The sequence below is a fragment of the Ranitomeya variabilis genome, chromosome 8 (genome assembly GCF_051348905.1).
Source record: "Ranitomeya variabilis isolate aRanVar5 chromosome 8, aRanVar5.hap1, whole genome shotgun sequence".
NCBI classification, from domain to species: domain Eukaryota; kingdom Metazoa; phylum Chordata; class Amphibia; order Anura; family Dendrobatidae; genus Ranitomeya; species Ranitomeya variabilis.
In genome coordinates, this window is record NC_135239.1 from 216,454,518 (window position 1) to 216,476,134 (window position 21,617).

At 53.9% G+C, this 21,617-nt stretch overlaps 1 protein-coding gene across 4 annotated transcripts in view; it reads right to left on the reverse strand.

Annotated features, from left to right (window-relative positions):
• The window catches only part of DCAF1 (DDB1 and CUL4 associated factor 1), a 28,974-nt gene that overhangs the window by 6,732 nt on the left and 625 nt on the right, over positions 1–21,617 (reverse strand). The window contains exons 1-23 of one of the 4 annotated variants that reach the window (XM_077277048.1): positions 12,783–12,967; positions 12,201–12,312; positions 12,052–12,128; positions 11,819–11,892; positions 11,623–11,736; positions 11,329–11,466; positions 8,863–9,330; positions 8,621–8,722; positions 8,197–8,355; positions 7,739–7,918; positions 6,632–6,841; positions 6,317–6,486; positions 5,642–5,766; positions 4,278–5,541; positions 3,997–4,195; positions 3,814–3,896; positions 3,640–3,724; positions 2,348–2,581; positions 1,959–2,052; positions 1,777–1,881; positions 1,170–1,243; positions 989–1,090; positions 586–847 (exon numbers count right to left, since the gene is read on the reverse strand). In XM_077277048.1, the coding sequence (XP_077133163.1) occupies positions 586–847; positions 989–1,090; positions 1,170–1,243; positions 1,777–1,881; positions 1,959–2,052; positions 2,348–2,581; positions 3,640–3,724; positions 3,814–3,896; positions 3,997–4,195; positions 4,278–5,541; positions 5,642–5,766; positions 6,317–6,486; positions 6,632–6,841; positions 7,739–7,918; positions 8,197–8,355; positions 8,621–8,722; positions 8,863–9,330; positions 11,329–11,466; positions 11,623–11,736; positions 11,819–11,892; positions 12,052–12,128; positions 12,201–12,310 (4,429 nt within the window). In that variant the 5' untranslated portion in view covers positions 12,311–12,312; positions 12,783–12,967. Of the gene's footprint in view, positions 1–585; positions 848–988; positions 1,091–1,169; positions 1,244–1,776; positions 1,882–1,958; positions 2,053–2,347; positions 2,582–3,639; positions 3,725–3,813; positions 3,897–3,996; positions 4,196–4,277; positions 5,542–5,641; positions 5,767–6,316; positions 6,487–6,631; positions 6,842–7,738; positions 7,919–8,196; positions 8,356–8,620; positions 8,723–8,862; positions 9,331–11,328; positions 11,467–11,622; positions 11,737–11,818; positions 11,893–12,051; positions 12,129–12,200; positions 12,313–12,420; positions 12,756–12,782; positions 12,968–21,617 lie in introns of those variants that run through there. The other 3 variants (XM_077277046.1, XM_077277047.1, XM_077277049.1) reach the window with 3 other exon arrangements.

Genomic DNA, 21,617 nt, shown 5'->3' on the forward strand with positions numbered 1-21,617 from the left:
ACTGAGAATGCCTCCTATCCATCACCAGAGATCAGCGGTGATATCACTAAGAATGTCTCCTATCCATCACTAGAGATCAGCGGTGACATCACTGAGAATGCCTCCTATCCATCACTAGAGATCAGCGGTGACATCACTGAGAATGCCTCCTATCCATCACCAGAGATCAGCGGTGACATCACTGAGAATACCTCCTATCCATCACCAGAGATCAGCGGTGACATCACTGAGAATGTCTCCTATCCATCACTAGAGATCAGCGGTGACATCACTGAGAATGTCTCCTATCCATCACTAGAGATCAGCGGTGACATCACTGAGAATGCCTCCTATCCATCACTAGAGATCAGCGGTGACATCACTGAGAATGCCTCCTATCCATCACCAGAGATCAGCGGTGACATCACTGAGAATGTCTCCTATCCATCACCGACATCAGCGGTGACATCACTGAGAATGCCTCATATCCATGATCAGAGATCAGCGGTGACATCAGTCGCTGTTTGCAGATATTAGTACACATTTTGTGGTGGTGGAATGCTGCGGACCCTCATACATGAAGGAGTCGGGATGTCCACTACTTACAGTCTCCCAGTATCATCTCCACTTCTGGGTCAATGTCTGAGTCTTCATCGTGACCATCGTCATCGTCACCATCGTCTTCTTCATCCTCCAGCAGATTGGCGAGTTCTTCATCATCAGAGGGGGAGAAGTCGTTCTCTCCGTCCTCTCCCGCCTGCTCCCCTGCCTCCTCCTCTTCCTCCAGTTCGGCATCCAGGAGGGGACCCAGATCGTCAGAGTCATCGTCATCATCGTCATCCTCCTCGTCTTCTTGTTCTTCCTCTTCCTATAAGTGAGGGGCCGCAAATTAGAAACCTCAACATGAATAAAGCTGACAACTCACCAGGAATCTCTCCCTTGTCCATTCTCCTGTGTCAGAACCTGATCAAAGTATGAGACAATTGAGGCAGCAGAGACGTTCCCCTACCTGATCCTCCTCCTCGTCCTCATCCTCTGCCAGCCGCTGCCTTCCGACCTCATAGAGCCGACAGACGGTGTCCATGTTCAGGGAATCCATCGTTCCTTGGTTCTGAGATCAGAAATATCAGATTAATACAAAAACAAAAGCAGCGGCCCCCTGTACCATTGCAGCGCAGCCCCCCGCACACCTCTATGACAGCCAGGTAGCAGTCTTTGGTGTCGGTGCACAGGTCGAATATGTTCCTCTTCACGTCAATGGTGGCTGAAGAGTAAATGACACAATTAGATTCAGGATTAATAAAGAGGAAAAACAAGGGAAAAAGGTCTGTGCCTCATTCACACGTCTGATTTTCATGGATGGAACACCTATCAATTGTAAGTTATGGAGATGTTCACGTTTCCATGACTTTTGTGGATCAGGAGTTCGCAAAAAAAAAAAAAAACCCTCACGCATGCTCTGTTTTTTCATATGTTTAAAAAATAATAAAAAATGGATGAGGATTAAATATAAGCAAAAAATAAATGGGAAAAAGGATATCATATTGTGAGCTGCAGACGATGGGGGAGATCACAAGGAACATGTCCTGACCCTGCAGGTGGGCACTCAGAGGGGCAGATGACTGTCACTGTGGGCGCCCTCTACTTCCTACTCCCTGTCCATCATGGCACGGACAATGGAGGGAGACTGCACCGAAGTTCAGGTTTTGGTTGATAATTTGGGGAATGTTACTGCTTATGAAGCCTGCAGATGTGGCTTTGTGCCTGGAAATCCTCCCCGGTTTGTCGGACACTCACCGATGGGTTTGTAATCTGTTGCGTTAAATGTGCGGAAAGAGGAACCAAACGGACTCTTCATCTTCTCTTCCAGGAGGTCGTCCTCATCGTCGGCCTGCAGCATGGCTGCCAGAACAGAGGATACAGACGTCACCGGGCAGAAGGACATAAGAGGAGCAGCAGCGGCGGCTTTGTGCGCTCACCTCCATACATCACCGTCCCCGTGTTATTGAAGACCACGCGGCACTGATCCAGGTCTGGCACCGTGTGCAGGAGGTGGAAGGTCCGCAGGTCCCACTTTAGCAGACAGTTATGGAAATAAACTCAAACCACATCACATGGACAGAAATAAAATCATATACAGGGAAACGTTCTGATACAATCCATCACAATTTTCAAGGTCTCTGCTTGTCGTCAGTAAAAAAAAAAAAAAAGCATTCAAAACGCAATCTTGACCCAATAGTGACATCATTCTAATTGAATTGAGTCTATGCTGCAGTTTCTGCTTCTAATTTGTCCCTATTCTCCGACAGCAAGCAGTGATATTGAAAATGACATGAGAGGCCTGTGCTTAAGACTCGGCGGAGGATACGATCTCGGTGTTGACTATGACCTCCAGGCCGTTCGGATGGAAAACCCCGCTGATGTTCATGTTGAACTTATCAAACTTGTGAATGGCTTGAGTGGAGCGCACGTCCCATAGGACCCCGTCATTCAGTACCAGGTCGTCCGTGGGGTTGAAGGTGGCGCAGTTACGCTTGTAGTTATTGGCCAGGTCCGGATTATATAAAGTAAGCAACTTCTGTCCCGTCTGGATGTCATAAATCTGTAGGAGATACCGAGGATAAATACATAAGAAACCTGCAGGGGAGAACTGGCGAGCGGTCGCCTGCAGAGAACCGTCACAGGCTGGACAGAGAGGAGACCACTAATAAACCCTAATCCCTGTATAATGCAAAGTCCTGCAACTCTGTAACTCAAACGCCAACATCCAGTGCTCTGTCTGTCCTTTGCTCACAGAGCATTGCAGAGAAAAGTGGCGCACCTTCAGGGTCAGCTTAGATTTTCAGCAAGCAGAGATTTTGAAAACGGTGGCACCCAAAGTTGCAGAACTTTTCATTGTGGTTGTTGGGGAGAAGTGTTGGCCGTGGCGCAGGATATTCAGAGCGAGGGGAAATTGTTCACCCAATGATTTCCGTGAAACCGGTTTTATCCATTGCATGGCAACAAGGTTCACAAATTCCGTTCACTGATATGAAGAAACTAAAACTGCTGAGCGTGAACCTGCCCTAAAACTAACATCCTGAGCAGTACGCAATGAAGTCTAGGGGCTGATGAGCGCACACGTAAGGGGACAGTCTCATCAGGGCCGCACCGCTTCTCCTCCTCCTTGTTAGGGGACATGCACGCCTGATGACTGGCAGTCTGGACCGGTTGGAGGGTCACACCATTGGCCCAAATTGTGCACTCTCCCATGCCGCGAAGAAAGACCTCATTACCTCTGCAGCATTGGAAGAGCGCAGGGGGACTGAAGCAGCCGGACACAATGATCCAGTGAACTTCAGAGCAGCGCGTACAAGCTCTTTGCTATAGATCTCGCCAGCACAAGCTGCGTGCTCAGGAAAGCGGTCACTGCCGATACACCACAGAGGTGATCGCTAACAAGCTGTAATCAATAGAATTAAAAATCCCTCTGTTCTTCAGAGCGGAGAGGCTTTTTCACGAGAGGGAAGTTGCAGAGTTCCTGGTTTGCACATGCACTTTGCAATTTTACCCATTTGTGATGATGAGAATCATCCACCAGCTTGGACCCCATCACTGCCAGTTTCTGTGCACCGTGCTCCTCGGCCTAGGACGTGCAGGCCAGTAATGCTAATAACTCACATGAGCCACGTCTTCTTTGGTGCCGATGACGCGGTCCTGGGACAGTTTGCTAAACTCCACATAATGATCCTCAGTAAATGAATGCCTGGAAATCCAACAAGACAGAGTGAGGTTCAGGGGCAGCGACACTAAGAACAGAGGAACCTCCACCGCCTACCCGAAACCCACACTCACTTCATGTCAAAGACGGACTTCATGCCCCATAATGCAGAAAACGGCTGACTCCATGTGGCTGCAGTGAGAAGAAGGGATCCATCCTGTGGGAACAGACATGTGAGAAGACGAGGAGCCTGGGGGTGGACTGCTGAGGACCAGGGACCACAGGAGTGCCACGTGGGCAGGGCAGCCGGTACCTACCCGTGACGGCTCCAGGTGAGTTATGGCAGAGTTGTGGCAGTTGTAGCTGGCTTCTTCCTGCCCGCTGAACACATTATACAGCTTGAGTTGCCCTGTGCAGGTGCCCAACATTAGGAAACGTTCTCGAGCTGAAAAGGCACAGCAGGTGAAGCCGCTTTCATCCTCATTGGCTTCTCTGAAAACAGAGATTGGACGGAACCTGGAAGAAAAAAAGAAGACAGAAGTTGTGAGAACAGAACGAATCATCCTATACATGGGCCCCGATCCCAAGTGATTGTCACCTGCTGAATATGAGGTGTCGGTCAAAGCAGCCTCCGTCCACACCCCCATATTTCGGGAAGGCGGCACGGCGAGTCAGGCGTGAAGTGCAATTGGTTGGTGCTTGTCTGCGCTGCTTGGGCTCTGGACATTGGTGAGGGGTAAAAAGGGAAAAGGGAGGGCAAATGGCAACCGGGTTCTTACAACGAGCGTGCTGCTCCCGTAGATATTCAGTCATGATACTGTCCAGAGTGGGTGGGGAAGGCACGTGGCGCTCCAGCTGTTTTCTGATGGCAGGGCTCTGGCTGTAGGCCCCGTGGTCGGACTTCTGTCTCAGGACACGTGATCGCTTTCCATTACAGGGTGACTGGCGCTCTCGTACAAAGCTGATACGACCGATTAGAGGGGAGCCTGTGGAGGATGGGACGGGCGATGATAACTGGGGGGGCAGCTGGGTGCGAGATGGCGGGTGGGTGCACAGAGAGCTGGTAGACAAGCGGGCAGGGAGGCGTGGGGTCCGCGGCAGGGGAACAGGTGAAGACGTAGCTGGTGGCTGAGTGACGGCAGCTGGCAGGAAGGACGAGGAGTGCGATGCTGCCGTCATAGGGAGGTCCGCCTCCCGAGTCAAAGCCGTCGCCGTTTCCTGTAGCCCCTTGGAAATTAGATGGTTGCGAATTAACACCAAGAGTTCCTTCTGCGGGAAGGAAATACGAGACTGCGCCACCACATCCGCTTTCTGCAGTCGTGCCAATGATACATCACTGCCCATCAGCAGGGGCTTCCCCGAGACCCTTTCAATCAGCTCAGCTGCAAACTTGCAGAATCGGACGTGCTCGCTGCGCTTATCTTGGAGGATCGGCTCCTTCATCAGTTGCTGAATTTGACCGCTGCTGAATAAGGGGAGCTTGCTGATGATCTGCCTCACCGAAGTGCTACGACCGAGGCCGACCAACGCTTTGCAGGACTGAGCCCGGATCTGGTCGGCATCTGTGATGGGCATCCTCACCGACAGCAGAGACAGAAGCACCTTGATGCCATTATTGGACTGGACGACGTTCCACATCTTGGCCAGCGTCGGCTCTCCGCTCCCACCACGTCCGTGCGACTGGAAACTTTGAGACATAGGTGTGCGTCTACGGGGGGTCCCAGAGACATATTTTGCAATGCTGGAGATGCGAGTCTCTGGGGCACAAACACAATTGATGATGATCTGTAAAGCCGATTTCTGGATCTCTGCATCGTGGGTGAAAAACTCTCCCTCAGCAACGCCCAAGACGATGCTCATTCCTAAGGAAAACGAAAACAGGCGAGCTTGGTGACAAATGCCGCATCTCTAACACTGAGGACACTAGGATCCATCACAAGGACGGCAGGCTCCTCTTCTTACCTACAGTGGAGACCGTGGAGCCCGCCTCATCCAAAACGTCCACCGGCTCGGACAACTGCAGCTGGATTTTTGGCACCACTGTGAGGATCGCAAGGACGTCCAGAGCGTAGCGGACCGTGTCATTTCTGTGGAGTTAATGAGATACAATACAAGATGTGTCAGCGGCCACGAGCTTTCCAGGGAAGCTGACGAATGAAGATCACTAATAAGGTGTGAATGGGGCCAAACAGCAGAGGAAGACACACACAGATATGCACTGCTGCGCCAGATGTACTGCTGCGCCTGATGTACCGCTGCGCCAGATGTACCGCTGCGCAAGAAGTGCCGCTGCACCAAATGTGCCGCTGCGCCAGATGTACCGCTGCCCCAGATGTACTGCGCCAGATGTACCGCTGCGCCAGATGTAACGCTGCGCCTGATGTACCGCTGCGCCTGACGTACCGCTGCGCCTGACGTACCGCTGAGCCTGGTGTACCGCTGCGCCTGATGTACCACTGCACCAGATAAAAAGCTGCGCCAGATGTACCGCTGCGCCCGATGTACCGCTGAGCCCGATGTACCGCTGAGCCCGATGTACCGCTGAGCCCGATGTACCACTGCGCCAGATGAACAGTGTGGGGGAGCTACAGCTCCAGCAATGTCCTATCCTACGAAAACCCCGAGCGTTGCACTCACCTCGCATAGTACGTCTTCCAGCTGCAGGCGATGGAGATGAGCTGAAGAAGCAGCTGCACACATGAAAGCTTGAGGAAAACCTCGGCAGGTTCCCAGTACAGCTGAGAAGGGCCGAATGCTATCAGGTATTCCATCATCTCCACGATCTGCTCTCGGGTGTATGTACAGGCCTAACAAAAAGCAGAGCGAAGCTTCAGGGAGCAGCGCCTAAGACAACCAGCTGTAAACTGCAGACAACGCAGCACAATCTGGGACAAACCCTCTACAGATAATTCAGGTGAAGGGCTGAAACCTCTCAGGACACGAGCTGCCCACCTTGTATGGAGGGGGAGGGTGGATCGGCAGGCCGCCTTCTGTGCGCTGCAGGGACTGCTTCACTTGCTCCACCTTGATGGCAAGATGAGCTTCAAAGTATCGGCGCAACGCCATGCACGTATGTTTTCCTGTTTGCCGACTTGCAAAAATCTCATCGTCACTGAGTAGAGCTCCCTGGTCTTCTAGGTTCAGGATCTCCAGAGTACTGATCTGTGCAAGCAGCGCAAAAGACATGTAATGAGGGGTCCTGCTGCATCAAAAATCTGCTTCCCAACCGTGACACCCTCACATATAGCCCTGTGACCCCCACACCCATCACGTACAGCACTATGCCCCCCACACCCGCCTCACATATAGCCCTGTGACCCCCACACCCTGCTCACGTATAGCAGTGACCCCTTTTAGCACTGTGACCCCTTTACCCATCTCACATTTCGCACTGTGACCCCACCTCCCCCACACATATTGTAATGTGAGCCCCATACCCACCTCACATAGAGCACTGTGACTCCTCACCTCATATATAGCCGTGACACCCACACCCTCCTCACGTATAGCACTGTGACCCCACATACCCCTCACGTATAACACTGTGACCCCCATGCCCCTCACATATAGCACTGTGACCCCCCATACCCCTCACATATAGCACTGTGACTTCCAACTCACCTCAGGTATAGCACTGTGACCCCTCTAACCATCTCACATTTCACACTGTGACCCCACCGCCCCCTCACATATTGTAATGTGAGCCCCATACCCACCTCACGCATAGCACAGTGACTCCTCACCTCATATATAGCGATGTGACCCCCCACCAGCTCAAATATAGCACTTTGAGCCCCTCACGTATAGCACTGTGACTTCCCCCCACCTTACATATCACACTGTGTCCCCCCTATCATTATCCAGGTCCAGCCATATACTTCTGTGGCCATGCAGTCCCTGGTGTCTCCAGTGGGTGTCCCTCTAGCAGAGTTGTAAGTGGCCATTAAGTGGAGGGACTGGGGTAGAAAGCCGACCTCAGAGCAGGTCCAGCAGATACACGGCCACAATACACACATGGCTCCATCACAGATACCCAACCTAACCCCCGGCCTCCCTTACAAGATTAACCAGCCGCCGCAGTCCATCCTGGTTGTCGAACAGCTCCAGAACAGCTCGGAAGGAGAAGCAGATGGAGAAAAACATGGTGGCATGGCAGCAGCCCGAAGCATGAGAGCACTCCATGAGCCACAGCGTGTAGCTGACCACATCCGCCAACACCTTGTGAGGATGCATGCAGACCTAGGAGAGGGAAGGAGAGGCGAGGACAGGAGAGGAGAAGGTGAGAATGCACGAAGCATGGAATTCATAACGAGTTCACTACCTCATCAGGTCTGAGACATCCCTGTGCAATTAATCATCTGGTGACAGATACTGTTTTAGAAGCTCATTCAATATTCAGTAAAAGATCACTGCTCGCTTTCAGAGAATGAAATGGTCAAAAGTCCAGCAGACGCCGGAGCGCAGCAGGTTACAGAGTCTTACAGCGGCATCCTGCTTCTCCACAACCACAAACTCACCCGCTCCATAGCATCCTGGTTGTAGGACAAGTAGTACAGACACATAGACACTCCGGTCGCTGCCATGGAAGGTCGGGGGATCTCCAGCAGTTTCTGCACACCGCCGTGAGAAACAAACTCCGCAGCAAACTTGTTGTGCAGGAGAAGAGAAGCCAAATGCTGGGAAGACAAAGGAGAAAGAGCTGAAAACACCGGTGGACAATAAGCGTCGTCCGCCGTTTACCCACATTCACACCAGAAGTGAAACAGCTGCACGTCGCATGGTCACAACTGGCAAAAACAAAGGCAGAAGACGGCAATGAATCCCCCCGGCTCTGGATGCTTCTTACCATAGAATAAAATGATCAATAAATGAATGAATGAGAATCAGAGAAGAGAGACCGCTTCTATCACAAAGATCATGGAGGGAATCGGCAAAACTTACCTTCAGGGCCTCAAACGTGAGGAGGACGTCGTTTGTCCTCTTGAGATCGATGTAATACATCATGAGCTCCCGGGATCCCATCTGCATGAAGATTGGGAGCAACTAAGGGCGAAAGAAAGCAGGCGACACTGATAACATATAATCAGAGAGGAGAGCTGATGAGCCGCCCCGACATGATCACACAACCTACAACCCTGAAGTGCGAGCATTCCTCCCATCTCCTATCACTCTCGGCTCCTCACCTCCTGGTATTCCCCGAGGGGTGTGAGGTACTGTAGGATCAGCCGCTGTTCGATGGCCGGGGTCAGAGGGGACAAGCTGTAGTTGGTGCCAATGACCCAGACTGACATCTCGGACCAGCTGCTGTTGGACAGTTCGCTTGGCGCTCGTTCAGATTCGAAGCTCAGTTTCTGTTTCACTTTGCGGTGAGAATCGGTGTCGGGTTTGGGTCTCCGTGGTGGTCCAGTGCCATCAGAATTAACCATGACCCCGAGACCTGGAGATGTCTCTGCCTGGAAAGAGAGGTCAAGATTTTCCGGCTTTGATCTTGTATCATGTGAATTCTCTCCGTAGTCCATGTCCACGGCCTCTTCATCCAGCGGGAGGAGCGGCTCACCGAGGGGCTTACGCGGACTGGGACGTTTGCTTTCCTGCTTGTTAGGAGTTTCCCGGGTCTGAAGTTCGCGAAGTCTGCGCAAAACAAGTGCAACCTACAAAAAGGAGAAGTTGTCGAGAAGAGTCAGATCACATATTACACTGACAATTACAGCAATACTGTGAAAGGTTAATCCCGAAATGTTATGGCAGCCGGTTATCCATGGAACAAGGGATAGCATACTGATCGCTGGGCACACGAATGAAGTGGAGATGCTTACGCTGGGCCTCCGCTCCATTCGCTGCCCATGTCATGGAGACCAGAGAACAGTGAGCCGCTACTTCCGGAGGTCCCATAGACAAAGAACAGCGTGAAGGTCGGAGAACCTCGGCTCCAGTCAGCACAATCCCGGAGTCTCAGAGTCGGACGCCACCGATCAGCAACTTAACCCATAATCCTGGGCTAGAAGACAGCATACTACCGTGGAAATAACCCAATAATCGAGAAATAGGCAATGCTAACATTGTTTTCTGCAAGTTGTTTTCACAGCGTTCATTATGAGGAATAAATGACCTGGAATCAGGATTCTCCTCATCAGTAGGATTTTACAGCAATACCAAACACGGAAAGATTTTTTCCATTATTTTAGTGGTGGGAAAAAATAAATACATTTTGGAATTTTGGATTGTGTTGCCGTCATCCTGAATTTTTTGTGCAGTAATATAGAGACAAAAAACACAATTTTGGCATTTTGAATTTTTTTTCTGATTACAATATTTCCCGAGCAGGTAAAATATTTTTAGATTTTGAAAGATTAGACTTTTTGGAAGCAGTGATACCAAACGTGTTTATCTTTTATCATCTTTAACTGGGGGAATGGGAGAATTCACATTACTGACATCAGAAGCCTCCTAAGGCCGAGTCCATGACACATTGGAGCTTCTGAGATTTCACCTCCACAGTTCAGACTCTATTGATCGTCTGCATTTCTTTGCTGGATGTCAGAATCGCCCCAGAGCTGCTGTTCTCCCACCCTCATAGATCTTCTGCTGAGGATCCTCCAGAGGTTCTCAATGGCGCTGAGGTCAGGGGAGGGTGGTGGCCGCACCATGACTATCCTCCTTTGTGCCCATAGCAGTCAATGACTTGGAGGTTTCTTTGCAGCATGAGGTGGGACATTGTCACCATGAAGATAATGCTACAGACGGCGCGGTTCTTCTTTTTGTACCAAGGAAGTAAGTGGTAGTCAGAACCTCTACATGCTTTGCAGAGGTCATTTTATCACCTTCAGGGGCCCTAGAGGGGCTACCAGCTCCCCCCCCCCAATGATTCCGTCCCCTCCTTGCTGACATCGCAGCCTTGTTGGGACATGGTGGCCCACCATAACCATCCACTACTTCACCCATCTGCACCAGCAGAATAGTGAGTGCAGCTCTGGGGTATAATACAGGATGTAACTCAGGATCAGTAATGTAATGTATATACACAGTGATTGCACCAGCAGAATAGTGAGTGCAGCTCTGGAGTATAATACAGGAGGTAACTCAGGATCAGTAATGTATGTACACAGTGACTGCACCAGCAGAATAGTGAGTGCAGCTCTGGTTTTTAATACAGGAGGTAACTCAGGATCAGTAATGTAATGTATGTACACAGTGACTGCACCAGCAGAATAGTGAGTGCAGCTCTGGGGTATAATACAGGAGGTAACTCAGGATCAGTAATGTAATGTATGTACACAGTGACTGCACCAGCAGAATAGTGAGTGCAGCTCTGGAGTATAACACAGGATGTAACTCAGGATCAGTAATGTAATGTATGTACACAGTGACTGCACCAGCAGAATAGTGAGTGCAGCTCTGGGGTATAAAACAGGATGTAACTCACGATCAGTAATCTAATGTATGTACACAGTGACTGCACCAGCAGAATAGTGAGTGCAGCTCTGGGGTATAATACAGGATGTAACTCAGGATCAGTAATGTAATGTATGTACACAGTGGCTGCACCAGCAGAATAGTGAGTGCAGCTCTGGAGTATAACACAGGGTGCACAGTGACTGTATTGAATGTGCAAACGCTCTCAGTCCCTCTGTACACCGGGCTCATCTTACCATCTGTGAGTTCTCATCACGATAATTTGCAGCGATATCTTGATTCTCCATGGCTCCCCCCAGTAGTCCGATAGCGTATGTGCGAAGGGGCTGCTCAGCTTCTCGTGCCCATTTAAAAAGGTTTTCCACAATCCCTTCCTAATAATGGAACACAGATTCTGTAGTCAACTTCCAGACATAAATCCCCCAATACAACGATGGGGGCATCATCTCCAGCAGTAAACACTGGGGAGGTTATAAAAAAGGCTAAAGCAGAGAAGAAAAACCCTCTGTCATTGGGGAGAAAGCACAAACCTTCTCCTGGAACACCACAGCGGTCTCCAGCCCCGGCATTATGTCCAGCAATAGTCGGCAGGCGGACGTGTTGAGCGGAGGCTCGCGGCTTGTCATGACATAGGCATTAACCAGCTGGTGGGAAATTAGACACGATTTCATAAAGGGGAACACCACAAGAAAGAGCAATCACGTGGAGGAGAACAGACGGACTCACCGCATTCATGAAGTCGTCGTTCTTGAAGAGAATCCGCAGGAGGTGGCCCAGCATGCATTCAGGGTTCGCGCGGCCTGGAAAATACAGAGCAGTAATATTACACAAAAAGAATAAACGCCGCACGCAAAGAATCCCACAGACTTCTGCGGAACAGGCGGATCCGCCATCTAAATCTACTTCAGGAAGATTTACCGCTGTCCATTACTCAGTGATCTTCCCAGACCTACACTGACCTGGGTGTCTGTCGTCAAAGGGGTCGGGGTCGCCCTTACGATATTCCTCTGTCTCCTTCTCGATCAGTTCTGACATCCTAGAAGAGAAATATGGAAAAACTCAGTAACAGGTCGCCCCCAGCGCCGGCTCCTCATCAGCGACTCCTCACCTGGTCAATATGGCCACCATGTCCTGCCCGCTGCCGTGCCCCGTCTCCCACTGCTCCAACAGCGAGGTCAGCTCAGACTTGGAGTCAACGTGATTCCCCGTGGACGCCATGACTGTAAAGTAGAGGTAACGGGGAGAAATTCACAGAAACCAGAGAACTGACCCGAAGACATAATAGTCACCTCCCTAATAATGGCTGATAACAGGGAGTAATAGATTACATGTATCAGCGCAGCCTCGTTTCTCGCATTTTGCAGCGCTCATGTTGTGGCGCTGGATGACGCCGCGCTGATCCCGATGTGACAATTCCTGTCGTTTCCTGCATCCTAACATGAGGAGCCGGGGACTGGAGCAGCTGTCAGTGAGCGACCTCTGAACCCGGACATCCACCAGGTGACACCACTCCCACTGGACATCTATATTTATAAATGTCTCTCTAAACAACCCCGGCCAAACTATGGAAATGGTATGACCCAAACACTCGTTCCATCTCAACTCCGCATCAACTATGATCGTGCTGGGAGCTGTAGTTCCAGATCGGCTGGAAAATCAAAGTGTCTCTGACTTCACAGCATTCTCTCACCCGCTGCTCACTGTCTGGAGGCTGTCACTGGCGGCAACTACAACACCCAACATCCTCCTCTTTGCTTCCTGTAGTGTCACCAAGGTGAACGGTCACCTGATTGTGACATCTCCCCATTGTGACCCGAGAACCCGGCTCTCCTGGATTATCACACTCCATCTCCTCTCAGTCTCTCCTCCTCTCCCGTCAGTCTCTTCTCCTCCTCTCCCCTCAGTCTCTCCTCCTCTCCCCTCAGTCTCTTCTCCTCCTCTCCCGTCAGTCTCTTCTCCTCTCCCGTCAGTCTCTTCTCCTCTCCCGTCAGTCTCTTCTCCTCTCCCGTCAGTCTCTTCTCCTCTCCCGTCAGTCTCTTCTCTTCTCCCGTCAGTCTCCTCTCCCCTCAGTCTCTTCTCCCGTCAGTCTCTTCTCCTCCTCCCCCGTCAGTCTCTTCTCCTCCTCTCCCGTCAGTCTCTTCTGCTCCTCTCCCCTCAGTCTCTTCTCCTCCTCTCCCGTCAGTCTCTTCTCCTCCTCTCCCGTCAGTCTCTTCTCCTCCTCTCCCGTCAGTCTCTTCTCCCGTCAGTCTCTTCTCCCGTCAGTCTCTTCTCCCGTCAGTCTCTTCTCCCGTCAGTCTCTTCTCCTCCTCTCCCGTCAGTCTCTTCTCCCCTCAGTCTCTTCTCCCCTCAGTCTCTTCTCCCCTCAGTCTCTTCTCCCCTCAGTCTCTTCTCCCCTCAGTCTCTTCTCCCCTCAGTCTCTTCTCCCCTCAGTCTCTTCTCCCCTCAGTCTCTTCTCCCCTCAGTCTCTTCTCCCCTCAGTCTCTTCTCCCCTCAGTCTCTTCTCCCCTCAGTCTCTTCTCCCCTCAGTCTCTTCTCCCCTCAGTCTCTTCTCCCCTCAGTCTCTTCTCCCCTCAGTCTCTTCTCCTCCTCTCCCCTCAGTCTCTTCTCCTCCTCTCCCCTCAGTCTCTTCTCCTCCTCTCCCCTCAGACTCTTCTCCTCCTCTCCCCTCAGTCTCTTCTCCTCCTCTCCCCTCAGTCTCTTCTCCTCCTCTCCCCTCAGTCTCTTCTCCTCCTCTCCCCTCAGTCTCTTCTCCTCCTCTCCCCTCAGTCTCTTCTCCTCCTCTCCCCTCAGTCTCTTCTCCTCCTCTCCCCTCAGTCTCTTCTCCCCTCAGTCTCTTCTCCCCTCAGTCTCTTCTCCCCTCAGTCTCTTCTCCCCTCAGTCTCTTCTCCCCTCAGTCTCTTCTCCCCTCAGTCTCTTCTCCCCTCAGTCTCTTCTCCCCTCAGTCTCTTCTCCCCTCAGTCTCTTCTCCCCTCAGTCTCTTCTCCTCCTCTCCCGTCAGTCTCTTCTCCTCCTCTCCCGTCAGTCTCTTCTCCTCCTCTCCCGTCAGTCTCTTCTCCTCCTCTCCCGTCAGTCTCTTCTCCTCCTCTCCCCTCAGTCTCTTCTCCTCCTCTCCCCTCAGCCTCTTTTCCTCCTCTCCCGTCAGTCTCTTCTCCTCTCCCATCAGTCTCTTCTCCTCCTCTCCCCTCAGTCTCTTCTCCTCTTCTCCCGTCAGTCTCTTCTCCCGTCAGTCTCTTCTCCCGTCAGTCTCTTCTCCTCCTCTCCCGTCAGTCTCCTCTCCCGTCAGTCTCCTCTCCCGTCAGTCTCCTCTCCCGTCAGTCTCCTCTCCCGTCAGTCTCCTCTCCCGTCAGTCTCCTCTCCCGTCAGTCTCCTCTCCCGTCAGTCTCCTCTCCCGTCAGTCTCCTCTCCCGTCAGTCTCCTCTCCCGTCAGTCTCCTCTCCCGTCAGTCTCCTCTCCCGTCAGTCTCTTCTCCTCCTCTCCCGTCAGTCTCTTCTCCTCCTCTCCCGTCAGTCTCTTCTCCCGTCAGTCTCTTCTCCTCCTCTCCCGTCAGTCTCTTCTCCCGTCAGTCTTTCCTCCTCCTCTCCCGTCAGTCTCTTCTCCCGTCAGTCTCTTCTCCTCCTCTCCCGTCAGTCTCTTCTCCCGTCAGTCTCTTCTCCCGTCAGTCTCTTCTCCCGTCAGTCTCTTCTCCCGTCAGTCTCTTCTCCCGTCAGTCTCCTCTCCCGTCAGTCTCCTCTCCCGTCAGTCTCCTCTCCCGTCAGTCTCCTCTCCCGTCAGTCTCCTCTCCCGTCAGTCTCCTCTCCCGTCAGTCTCCTCTCCCGTCAGTCTCCTCTCCCGTCAGTCTCCTCTCCCGTCAGTCTCCTCTCCCGTCAGTCTCCTCTCCCGTCAGTCTCCTCTCCCGTCAGTCTCTTCTCCTCCTCTCCCGTCAGTCTCTTCTCCTCCTCTCCCGTCAGTCTCTTCTCCTCCTCTCCCGTCAGTCTCTTCTCCTCCTCTCCCGTCAGTCTCTTCTCCTCCTCTCCCGTCAGTCTCTTCTCCTCCTCTCCCGTCAGTCTCTTCTCCTCCTCTCCCGTCAGTCTCTTCTCCTCCTCTCCCGTCAGTCTCTTCTCCTCCTCTCCCCTCAGTCTCTTCTCCTCCTCTCCCCTCAGTCTCTTCTCCTCCTCTCCCGTCAGTCTCTTCTCCTCCTCTCCCGTCAGTCTCTTCTCCTCCTCTCCCGTCAGTCTCTTCTCCTCCTCTCCCGTCAGTCTCTTCTCCTCCTCTCCCGTCAGTCTCTTCTCCTCCTCTCCCGTCAGTCTCTTCTCCTCCTCTCCCGTCAGTCTCTTCTCCCCCTCTCCCGTCAGTCTCTTCTCCCCTCAGTCTCTTCTCCTCCTCTCCCGTCAGTCTCTTTCCTCCTCTCCCGTCAGTCTCTTCTCCCCTCAGTCTCTTCTTCTCCTCTCCCGTCAGTCTCTTCTCCTCCTCTCCCGTCAGTCTCTTCTCCCCTCAGTCTCTTCTCCCCTCAGTCTCTTCTCCCCCTCTCCCGTCAGTCTCCTCTCCCGTCAGTCTCCTCTCCCGTCAGTCTCCTCTCCCGTCAGTCTCCTCTCCCGTCAGTCTCCTCTCCCGTCAGCCTCCTCTCCCGTCAGTCTCTTCTCCTCCTCTCCCGTCAGTCTCTTCTCCTCCTCTCCCGTCAGTCTCTTCTCCTCCTCTCCCGTCAGTCTCTTCTCCTCCTCTCCCGTCAGTCTCTTCTCCTCCTCTCCCGTCAGTCTCTTCTCCTCCTCTCCCGTCAGTCTCTTCTCCTCCTCTCCCGTCAGTCTCTTCTCCTCCTCTCCCGTCAGTCTCTTCTCCTCCTCTCCCGTCAGTCTCTTCTCCTCCTCTCCCGTCAGTCTCTTCTCCTCCTCTCCCGTCAGTCTCTTCTCCTCCTCTCCCGTCAGTCTCTTCTCCTCCTCTCCCGTCAGTCTCTTCTCCTCCTCTCCCGTCAGTCTCTTCTCCTCCTCTCCCGTCAGTCTCTTCTCCTCCTCTCCCGTCAGTCTCTTCTCCTCCTCTCCCGTCAGTCTCTTCTCCTCCTCTCCCGTCAGTCTCTTCTCCTCCTCTCCCGTCAGTCTCTTCTCCTCCTCTCCCGTCAGTCTCTTCTCCTCTCCCGTCAGTCTCTTCTCCTCCTCTCCCGTCAGTCTCTTCTCCTCCTCTCCCGTCAGTCTCTTCTCCTCCTCTCCCGTCAGTCTCTTCTCCTCCTCTCCCGTCAGTCTCTTCTCCTCCTCTCCCGTCAGTCTCTTCTCCTCCTCTCCCGTCAGTCTCTTCTCCTCCTCTCCCGTCAGTCTCTTCTCCTCCTCTCCCGTCAGTCTCTTCTCCTCCTCTCCCGTCAGTCTCTTCTCCTCCTCTCCCGTCAGTCTCTTCTCCTCCTCTCCCGTCAGTCTCTTCTCCTCCTCTCCCGTCAGTCTCTTCTCCTCCTCTCCCGTCAGTCTCTTCTCCTCCTCTCCCGTCAGTCTCTTCTCCTCCTCTCCCGTCAGTCTCTTCTCCTCCTCTCCCGTCAGTCTCTTCTCCTCCTCTCCCGTCAGTCTCTTCTCCTCCTCTCCCGTCAGTCTCTTCTCCTCCTCTCCCGTCAGTCTCTTCTCCTCCTCTCCCGTCAGTCTCTTCTCCTCCTCTCCCGTCAGTCTCTTCTCCTCCTCTCCCGTCAGTCTCTTCTCCTCCTCTCCCGTCAGTCTCTTCTCCTCCTCTCCCGTCAGTCTCTTCTCCTCCTCTCCCGTCAGTCTCTTCTCCTCCTCTCCCGTCAGTCTCTTCTCCTCCTCTCCCGTCAGTCTCTTCTCCTCCTCTCCCGTCAGTCTCTTCTCCTCCTCTCCCGTCAGTCTCTTCTCCCCCTCTCCCGTCAGTCTCTTCTCCCCTCAGTCTCTTCTCCTCCTCTCCTGCCAGTCTCTTTCCTCCTCTCCCGTCAGTCTCTTCTCCCCTCAGTCTCTTCTTCTCCTCTCCCGTCAGTCTCTTCTCCTCCTCTCCCGTCAGTCTCTTCTCCCCTCAGTCTCTTCTCCTCCTCTCCCGTCAGTCTCTTCTCCCCCTCTCCCGTCAGTCTCTTCTCCCCTCAGTCTCTTCTCCTCCTCTCCTGTCAGTCTCTTCTCCTCCTCTCCCCTCAGTCTCTTCTCCTCCTCTCCCGTCAGTCTCTCCTTCTCCTCTCCCGTCAGTCTCTTCTCCTCCTCTCCCGTCAGTCTCCTCTCCCGTCAGTCTCTTCTCCTCCTCTCCCGTCAGTCTCCTCTCCCGTCAGTCTCTTCTCCTCCTCTCCCGTCAGTCTCTTCTCCCGTCAGTCTCTTCTCCTCCTCTCCCGTCAGTCTCCTCTCCCGTCAGTCTCTTCTCCTCCTCTCCCGTCAGTCTCTTCTCCCCTCAGTCTCTTCTCCTCGTCTCCCGTCAGTCTCTTCTCCTCCTCTCCCGTCAGTCTCTTCTCCCCCTCTCCCGTCAGTCTCCTCTCCCGTCAGTCTCTTCTCCTCCTCTCCCGTCAGTCTCTTCTCCCCTCAGTCTCTTCTCCCCCTCTCCCGTCAGTCTCTTCTCCCCTCAGTCTCTTCTCCTCCTCTCCCCTCAGTCTCTTCTCCTCCTCTCCCCTCAGTCTCTTCTCCTCCTCCTCTCCCATCAGTCTCTTCTCCTCCTCTCCCCTCAGTCTCTTCTCCTCCTCTCCCATCAGTCTCTTCTCCTCCTCTCCCCTCAGTCTCTTCTCCTCCTCTCCCGTCAGTCTCTTCTCCCGTCAGTCTCTTCTCCTCCTCTCCCGTCAGTCTCCTCTCCCGTCAGTCTCTTCTCCTCCTCTCCCGTCAGTCTCTTCTCCCCTCAGTCTCTTCTCCTCGTCTCCCGTCAGTCTCTTCTCCTCCTCTCCCGTCAGTCTCTTCTCCCCCTCTCCCGTCAGTCTCCTCTCCCGTCAGTCTCTTCTCCTCCTCTCCCGTCAGTCTCTTCTCCCCTCAGTCTCTTCTCCCCCTCTCCCGTCAGTCTCTTCTCCCCTCAGTCTCTTCTCCTCCTCTCCCCTCAGTCTCTTCTCCTCCTCTCCCCTCAGTCTCTTCTCCTCCTCCTCTCCCATCAGTCTCTTCTCCTCCTCTCCCCTCAGTCTCTTCTCCTCCTCCTCTCCCATCAGTCTCTTCTCCTCCTCTCCCCTCAGTCTCTTCTCCTCCTCTCCCCTCAGTCTCTTCTCCCCCTCTCCCGTCAGTCTCTTCTCCCCTCAGTCTCTTCTCCTCCTCTCCTGTCAGTCTCTTCTCCCCCTCTCCCGTCAGTCTCTTCTCCCGTCAGTCTCTTCTCCTCCTCTCCCCTCAGTCTCTTCTCCTCCTCTCCCGTCAGTCTCTCCTTCTCCTCTCCCGTCAGTCTCTTCTCCTCCTCTCCCGTCAGTCTCCTCTCCCGTCAGTCTCTTCTCCTCCTCTCCCGTCAGTCTCTTCTCCTCCTCTCCCGTCAGTCTCCTCTCCCGTCAGTCTCTCCTTCTCCTCTCCCGTCAGTCTCTTCTCCTCCTCTCCCGTCAGTCTCCTCTCCCGTCAGTCTCTTCTCCTCCTCTCCCGTCAGTCTCTTCTCCCCCTCTCCCGTCAGTCTCTTCTCCCGTCAGTCTCTTCTCCTCCTCTCCCCTCAGTCTCTTCTCCTCCTCTCCCGTCAGTCTCTCCTTCTCCTCTCCCGTCAGTCTCTTCTCCTCCTCTCCCGTCAGTCTCCTCTCCCGTCAGTCTCTTCTCCTCCTCTCCCGTCAGTCTCTTCTCCTCCTCTCCCGTCAGTCTCCTCTCCCGTCAGTCTCTTCTCCTCCTCTCCCGTCAGTCTCTTCTCCCCTCAGTCTCTTCTCCTCGTCTCCCGTCAGTCTCTTCTCCCCCTCTCCCCTCAGTCTCCTCTCCCCTCAGTCTCCTCTCCCCTCAGTCTCCTCTCCCCTCAGTCTCCTCTCCCCTCAGTCTCCTCTCCCCTCAGTCTCCTCTCCCCTCAGTCTCCTCTCCCCTCAGTCTCTTCTCCTCCTCTCCCGTCAGTCTCTTCTCCTCCTCTCCCGTCAGTCTCTTCTCCTCCTCTCCCGTCAGTCTCTTCTCCTCCTCTCCCGTCAGTCTCTTCTCCTGTCAGTCTCCTCTCCCGTCAGTCTCTTCTCCTCCTCTCCCGTCAGTCTCTTCTCCTGTCAGTCTCCTCTCCCGTCAGTCTCTTCTCCTCCTCTCCCGTCAGTCTCTTCTCCTCCTCTCCAGTCAGTATCTTCTCCTCCTCTCCCGTCAGTCTCTCCTTCTCCTCCTCTCCCGTCAGTCTCTCCTTCTCCTCCTCTCCAGTCAGTCTCCTCTCCCCTCAGTCTCTTCTCCCGTCAGTCTCTTCTCCTCCTCTCCCGTCAGTCTCTTCTCCTCCTCTCCCGTCAGTCTCTTCTCCTGTCAGTCTCCTCTCCCGTCAGTCTCCTCTCCCGTCAGTCTCCTCTCCTCCTCTCCAGTCAGTCTCTTCTCCTCCTCTCCCGTCAGTCTCTCCTTCTCCTCCTCTCCCGTCAGTCTCTCCTTCTCCTCCTCTCCCGTCAGTCTCTCCTTCTCCTCCTCTCCCGTCAGTCTCTCCTTCTCCTCCTCTCCCGTCAGTCTCTCCTTCTCCTCCTCTCCCGTCAGTCTCTTCTCCTCCTCTCCCGTCAGTCTCTTCTCCTCCTCTCCCGTCAGTCTCTTCTCCTCCTCTCCCGTCAGTCTCTTCTCCTCCTCTCCCGTCAGTCTCTTCTCCTCCTCTCCCGTCAGTCTCTTCTCCTCCTCTCCCGTCAGTCTCTTCTCCTCCTCTCCCGTCAGTCTCTTCTCCTCCTCTCCCGTCAGTCTCCTCTCCTCCTCTCCAGTCAGTATCTTCTCCTCCTCTCCCGTCAGTCTCTCCTTCTCCTCCTCTCCCGTCAGTCTCTCCTTCTCCTCCTCTCCCGTCAGTCTCTCCTTCTCCTCCTCTCCCGTCAGTCTCTCCTTCTCCTCCTCTCCCGTCAGTCTCTTCTCCTCCTCTCCCGTCAGTCTCTTCTCCTCCTCTCCCGTCAGTCTCTTCTCCTCCTCTCCCGTCAGTCTCTTCTCCTCCTCTCCCGTCAGTCTCTTCTCCTCCTCTCCCGTCAGTCTCTTCTCCTCCTCTCCCGTCAGTCTCTTCTCCTCCTCTCCCGTCAGTCTCTTCTCCTCCTCTCCCGTCAGTCTCTTCTCCTCCTCTCCCGTCAGTCTCTTCTCCTCCTCTCCCGTCAGTCTCTTCTCCTCCTCTCCCGTCAGTCTCTTCTCCTCCTCTCCCGTCAGTCTCTTCTCCTCCTCTCCCGTCAGTCTCTTCTCCTCCTCTCCCGTCAGTCTCTTCTCCTCCTCTCCCGTCAGTCTCTTCTCCTCCTCTCCCGTCAGTCTCTTCTCCTCCTCTCCCGTCAGTCTCTTCTCCTCCTCTCCCGTCAGTCTCTTCTCCTCCTCTCCCGTCAGTCTCTTCTCCTCCTCTCCCGTCAGTCTCTTCTCCTCCTCTCCCGTCAGTCTCTTCTCCTCCTCTCCCGTCAGTCTCTTCTCCTCCTCTCCCGTCAGTCTCTTCTCCTCCTCTCCCGTCAGTCTCTTCTCCTCCTCTCCCGTCAGTCTCTTCTCCTCCTCTCCCGTCAGTCTCTTCTCCTCCTCTCCCGTCAGTCTCTTCTCCTCCTCTCCCGTCAGTCTCTTCTCCTCCTCTCCCGTCAGTCTCTTCTCCTCCTCTCCCGTCAGTCTCTTCTCCTCCTCTCCCGTCAGTCTCTTCTCCTCCTCTCCCGTCAGTCTCTTCTCCTCCTCTCCCGTCAGTCTCTTCTCCTCCTCTCCCGTCAGTCTCTTCTCCTCCTCTCCCGTCAGTCTCTTCTCCTCCTCTCCCGTCAGTCTCTTCTCCTCCTCTCCCGTCAGTCTCTTCTCCTCCTCTCCCGTCAGTCTCTTCTCCTCCTCTCCCGTCAGTCTCTTCTCCTCCTCTCCCGTCAGTCTCTTCTCCTCCTCTCCCGTCAGTCTCTTCTCCTCCTCTCCCGTCAGTCTCTTCTCCTCCTCTCCCGTCAGTCTCTTCTCCTCCTCTCCCGTCAGTCTCTTCTCCTCCTCTCCCGTCAGTCTCTTCTCCTCCTCTCCCGTCAGTCTCTTCTCCTCCTCTCCCGTCAGTCTCTTCTCCTCCTCTCCCGTCAGTCTCTTCTCCTCCTCTCCCGTCAGTCTCTTCTCCTCCTCTCCCGTCAGTCTCTTCTCCTCCTCTCCCGTCAGTCTCTTCTCCTCCTCTCCCGTCAGTCTCTTCTCCTCCTCTCCCGTCAGTCTCTTCTCCTCCTCTCCCGTCAGTCTCTTCTCCTCCTCTCCCGTCAGTCTCTTCTCCTCCTCTCCCGTCAGTCTCTTCTCCTCCTCTCCCGTCAGTCTCTTCTCCTCCTCTCCCGTCAGTCTCTTCTCCCCCTCTCCCGTCAGTCTCTTCTCCCCTCAGTCTCTTCTCCTCCTCTCCTGCCAGTCTCTTTCCTCCTCTCCCGTCAGTCTCTTCTCCCCTCAGTCTCTTCTTCTCCTCTCCCGTCAGTCTCTTCTCCTCCTCTCCCGTCAGTCTCTTCTCCTCCTCTCCCGTCAGTCTCTTCTCCCCTCAGTCTCTTCTCCTCCTCTCCTGTCAGTCTCTTCTCCTCCTCTCCTGTCAGTCTCTTCTCCTCCTCTCCCCTCAGTCTCTT